This window comes from Danio aesculapii, chromosome 6 (assembly GCF_903798145.1).
Source record: "Danio aesculapii chromosome 6, fDanAes4.1, whole genome shotgun sequence".
In the NCBI taxonomy this organism is placed as follows: Eukaryota; Metazoa; Chordata; class Actinopteri; order Cypriniformes; family Danionidae; genus Danio; species Danio aesculapii.
In genome coordinates this window covers 12,157,205-12,162,956 of record NC_079440.1, presented here as the reverse complement: position 1 = coordinate 12,162,956, position 5,752 = coordinate 12,157,205, and the positions used below count along the sequence as shown (strand labels likewise).

The following is a 5,752-nucleotide window of genomic DNA, read 5'->3' as shown; positions in this document are numbered from 1 at the left end:
TTGTGTGTTTATTCATTGATTTTGCAGGTTTTGTCCTCCATACACCAATTTATATTCATGTTAATGTCTATTTTTTCTCTGTCAGCTGAAGTTACATTTTTGTATTCTTGTGTCATTGGATTAATAAAGTATTTTTATAAGTAAATAGTGTTTAGTTTTTTTTTCTGCACAGACTGATTGTTTCGCTACATAAACCCTAATTGGTTAAAAATTTGTCAGAAGCTCTTTGAGTTATTTATATCCTTATTTTTTTATCTTTATTATTAATATTATTATTTTTTTACTATTAAACAGAGTAAATAAATAGCTAATTTTCTTATTTAAAACTTTGAAGTGGGACATAATTTAATTTAGCTCGAGTGCCAAAACTACAACACACACACTTATGCATAAATATAAAATAAACCTGAAAGTGACTAATGTTCGTGAATAAGATATTAAAATCCCACCCTTTTTCCAAAATATTCCTTCCGATCCAATGAGAAACGTCGCGCTAAGGAAAACACATCTTCTCATTGGTCGGACGGCGGGTGGTTTCAAGGCGCCCCGCGGAGAGGCGCTTGGGAATGGTGAATGAAGGGCCGCTTGAAACCGTTTTATCATTACTGTGTGTGGAGCAATGTGGTGTCCGCGTATCAACTTCACACCGGAGAGTGCGGATTCAACAGGAGTGGCGGAGAAAGTTTCTTACATTGTGTTTGAAGCGAGAGGAGGGCCGAGCGCTAAAGGAGGCAGATGTTTGAGAGTTTTGATGATGAAATATGTGGAGGAGACTCAAAAAGGGGGTCATGAATACCTGAACGCAACAAGTCTCTGAGCTAGAGGATAGTTTGTGGCTCGCCTTGTTGTACGAGTGATCGGACACGTCTGGAGCTCCAGATCGGATTTGAGGAATAGCAGCGAAGCTCAAGCCGAAGTTTCGCTGGATACGCGAGCTCAAGTAAGATTACATTTCTTTGTGTTTGCTTTCAAAACGATATTGTATTAAGTTCGAGTCTCTCTGTGACGCTTTATGTGTGTGGAAAGATTTAATCTTATTACTCAGTTTGGTCTGCGAAACATCCCTTTGTTTAAAGGTTTCCCGAAAACTGTTTTCAGATGTTTATTTCTTTAAGCTTAATGTTAGAATACGAGTTATTTTGATGTTGTGATTTGACTTTTTTAGTTTCACTAGTAATTATTTATTAGAGACTATTACTTATTCCAGTTCTAGTTATCCAATTTTCACTAGCATACTAGTAATCAATGTGGTTAGTTGCTAACTCTTCACTTGCATTGTAGCTTTACCAGCTGTTACTGTAACAGATTTTGCTATTGAATTTGATGTAGTTACTAGTAACTTTTATTTATTTTTGTAACTTCTTATATTAATAATAGTTTAATTTTATAACTTTTGTTTAACTTAGTTTTACCTAGCACTGAAAATGCATTTATTAGTCTTGAATGTTAACGTGTGAGCTCGCACTAACAATATTATAACCAAAACTTATATCTGTTAACATTAGTCAATGCACTGTGAACTAACAAGCTAGTTTTATTTAAGTAATGTTAGCTAAGGTTAATAAGTGCTCTAAAAATGCTCCTAGTTGTTAATGTGCTAACAGATGAGAACTTTTAGTAAAGTGTCAACCTTTTTTTTTTTTTTTTTTGCTTTTTTACTTACAGATTAATGAGAGAAGTAATAGTTACTAGTAAAACTAAACTAGGTACCAACAAAAAATATAATGCATTCTAAATCGCAGTTGATTAGCTGATATGCTTCCAGTAACAATAGAATACTTGCCACCATTTGGACTTTTATTAACTAAACGAATATTTTAAATAAATGATAGTAACTAATAGTTTCTAATTAAATAGTACTAGACACTACAGGATTACTTAACAAAATAAGCGCTATAAAACATACATGCTAATTGTAATGAATAACTGTTGAAATGGTTTCCCTATTTGTGTGTTTACCAGGCAATCAATGATGGCGGTACGGGAAGTTGGTCCATGTGTCTACAAAACATACTGCGTGTTCATCACAACACTTCTGTTTGGACTGTCTTCTGCCCAGTATCACGGAGAAAAGGGCATCTCCGTCCCGGAGCATGGTTTCTGTCAGCCCATATCTATTCCCCTGTGTACAGACATTCAGTATAACCAAACGATCATGCCAAACCTGTTGGGACACACCAACCAGGAGGATGCAGGACTAGAGGTGCACCAGTTCTACCCTCTGGTCAAAGTTCAGTGTTCTCAAGATCTGAAGTTTTTCCTCTGTTCCATGTATGCACCAGTGTGCACCGTTCTGGAACAAGCAATTCCACCCTGTCGCACTTTGTGCGAGCGTGCAAGGCAAGGGTGCGAGGCCCTTATGAACAAGTTTGGCTTCCAGTGGCCTGAAAGACTCCGCTGTGAAAACTTCCCTGTTCACGGAGCAGGAGAGATCTGCGTGGGACAGAACAAATCAGACCCTGATGTCCCGACGACAGACCCCACGCCATACATACCAGAACCCTTCAGTCCACGTATTCATGCGCCAAGCATAAATCAGGCATTCACATGCCCTCTTCAACTCACAGTCCCTTCCTACCTCAACTACCACTTTTTGGGAGCGAAAAACTGTGGTGCTCCTTGCGAGCACAAGCAACCATATGGCCTGATGTACTTCAAGGAGGAAGAGGTACGATTTGGTCGCCTCTGGGTGGGAATCTGGTCTATCCTGTGCTGTGTGAGTACCCTGTTCACGGTCCTCACTTACCTTGTGGATATGCGCCGGTTCCATTATCCAGAGCGCCCCATTATCTTCCTCTCTGGGTGTTATTTTATGGTGGCGGTGGCTTACGCAGCAGGTTTTTTACTAGAGGACAAAGTAGTCTGCATCGATAAATTCAGGGATGATGCTTTTAAGACTGTGGCTCAAGGGACTAAAAAAGAGGGCTGCACCATTCTCTTCATGGTGCTGTATTTCTTTGGCATGGCCAGCTCCATTTGGTGGGTGATCCTATCTCTCACTTGGTTCCTCTCTGCTGGGATGAAATGGGGTCATGAAGCTATTGAAGCCAACTCTCAATATTTTCATCTAGCAGCATGGGCTGTTCCTGCTGTGAAGACCATTACTATCCTCGCTTTGGGTCAAGTGGATGGAGATCTTCTGACTGGTGTATGTTATGTAGGCATCTACAATGTTGATGCACTGCGTGGATTCGTTCTCGCCCCCCTTTTTGTTTACCTCTTCATCGGTACGTCTTTCCTTCTGGCTGGATTTGTCTCATTGTTCCGCATTCGTACTATCATGAAGCATGACGGCACCAAGACAGAAAAACTAGAGAAGCTTATGGTACGGATTGGGGTGTTCAGCGTCCTCTACACCGTTCCTGCAACCATCGTCATTGCGTGTTACTTCTACGAACAAGCGTTTCGTGAGCAGTGGGAAAAAACCTGGCACATGCAAACGTGTAAGCGATTTGCCGTGCCATGCCCAAACAACAACTTTGCACCAATGACGCCGGATTTCACTGTGTTTATGATCAAGTACCTCATGACCATGATTGTAGGCATAACATCAGGATTCTGGATTTGGTCTGGAAAAACTCTACAGTCATGGCGCAGGTTTTACAAACGGCTAGGCAACAACCAAGGGGAAACAACGGTGTGAACTGAACTTTGTGGACTGCATGTGAGAAATACAGGTCAATATAGAAAGGAAACGTGAACTGCGATCAGGTCACACATTTGCTGATGGTAAAGGACACTGATGTGTGAGCCCAGCATGAAGCATTTCTCATTTCTAAAGTGCCCAGATTTAGCAAACACTTTTTTTTTTGAAAGCACAACTCCAAAGAACATGCCTTTCTCCAATGGACTACGTTTTAGATTGTTTTTATAGCCTTGGAAACCCTACCTACTAATGATTTTTATGGAAACATGGCATCATTCGTATCTTTTATACATATGTGGGAACTTTAGTACTGCCTTTTTGTTTTATCAGGAGTGTACGCTGTGATTTCTTCACCCAGCGTCAGCCAAAAATGTCTGCAATTTAGTCTTGTGCCTTGCAGTACTGATCAATTCCTGTTGTTGAATGAATGTCTCCTTTGTTTAGTCTTTTTTTTTCTTTTCTTTTCCGCATTTTGGGTCATTTTCTCATAGATTACATATTTTAGTATCTGGTTGCACATGGCCGTTTATTTAGATTTTAGAACTAGTTGAATTGAATGTTCTTCGGTCATGAGTTGCTTATTCATCCATGTTGCCATATCAAGTCAGGTCTTATGAAGTAATTTAATACTCTGGCGTTTTTAAAGGCCTTAGCAACCATCTGGATTTCAAAATGTTTAGCTGAGAAAGCATGGACAGGAGGAAATGTTACCATTATTTGTAAATATCACATTTCTGTCAAAAGATGTACGATGTATTTAAGCAGATTTTGTTTAAGGCCTTTTTCAGTTTCACTTAATAAAGTGATTAGATTTTTAAAAGCTTTGATTGGCTTGATTTGGTTTGCACAAATGGTGACCTGCTGCTTCGCTTTGATATCCCCCCCTCAAAACAGTTGTTAGCAAGTAGTTGAAACTGATAGCAGCATAATTTACTACAATAACAGACCTCAAGTGAGCAGCCCTCCATGTGTCTCGACTCCATTAATGCTTTCGGTCTGTATGTGAGAGGAAAGCGACGACGAACAAAGGAATCAAGTGGGTGGATGAAGGTGAAAGAGTAAACGTTACTCTTCAGAAAGAAAGAAACATAAAAGTGGCCTACAAAAACAGGATCCAATCACGAGTGGTGTGAATTTTGCCACCCTGCCTCTGGGACAACAGGAAGCCCCGAGATGCACCAAAGCATGAGATTTCTTCCCTTCCTCTCTAAATGAAACTGGAGACGGCTTCATTCTTTAGGGTGAGGGAAACGCCCCACCCAAGTCCCCTTCTCCTGTTTTGTTTAGTTTTTTCTGGGGGTGGGGGGGCTGTGAATGTTTCTCAGCGAGGGCATTTAGAAGGTGACTGGGGTAGATTACTGAATCTGTAAACGCAGATACTGTCCTAATGATTTTGAGAAGGAGGGACCCAACATTTTTGTTCATGTTGCAACCATGTCCAAATAGTACAAGGTTATGATTACATGGCAGTAAGCCATAATGGTACAAAACTGCCTCTGTAAAACATTGTTTATTTAATCTGTATTTTATAATGAAACTAACAAAACATTACAGGGGAAACTCCAAGGTTCTTACGGATCCTGGAAATCCTTGGAAATTACTCTCTGGTCTTTTTCAAGGTTTGAAAAGTGCTTTGATTTCGGATAAAGTGCTTGAAAATGTAATTGTCTTGCTTTAATAATAATTTATCTTACTATATAGGTAACAATAATTGATTATTTAAATAAAAATCTTTGCTTTTTCATACAATGAAAACTCTTGAGTCTGCGCAAGTGCTTGTAGCTTGATCTGCCTCTCTTATTTATCATTAAATAAATATGTGTCTTGATGTTAAAAATAAATCTATATGTTGTAGTAATGGTTTTGGGAAAAGCGTAAGAACACTTAAACTGAAATTTGGCATCAATGGCAACAATATATCATTATTGCAATGTGTGCATCTGCAATAGTCACATTGCAGGATTAGATTAGATACAAGTATTATTAAATACATATATATTTTTCCATTATTCATATAATGACCATTTTATTTACATTTGATTGTTAATTTCTGTATATACTGGAACAATGTTAGACTCTTTATAAAACCAAAAATCACTGTTTATT

The 5,752-nt window shown here is 38.9% G+C and overlaps 1 protein-coding gene across 1 annotated transcript; it reads left to right on the top strand.

The window, feature by feature from the left end:
• The first annotated feature begins 595 nt into the window (after positions 1 to 595).
• Positions 596 to 4,466, top strand: fzd7b (frizzled class receptor 7b). Its single transcript, XM_056459533.1, has 2 exons — positions 596 to 940; positions 1,963 to 4,466. Exon 2 carries the CDS (start codon positions 1,970 to 1,972, stop codon positions 3,641 to 3,643), a length of 1,674 nt encoding a protein of 557 aa, XP_056315508.1. The 5' UTR covers positions 596 to 940; positions 1,963 to 1,969; the 3' UTR covers positions 3,644 to 4,466.
• The last annotated feature ends 1,286 nt before the right edge of the window (positions 4,467 to 5,752 follow it).

Bases quoted from the DNA above. Each gene is read 5' to 3' on its own strand.
- fzd7b (XM_056459533.1), top strand. From the start codon at position 1,970: ATGATGGCGGTACGGGAAGTTGGTCCATGTGTCTACAAAACATACTGC.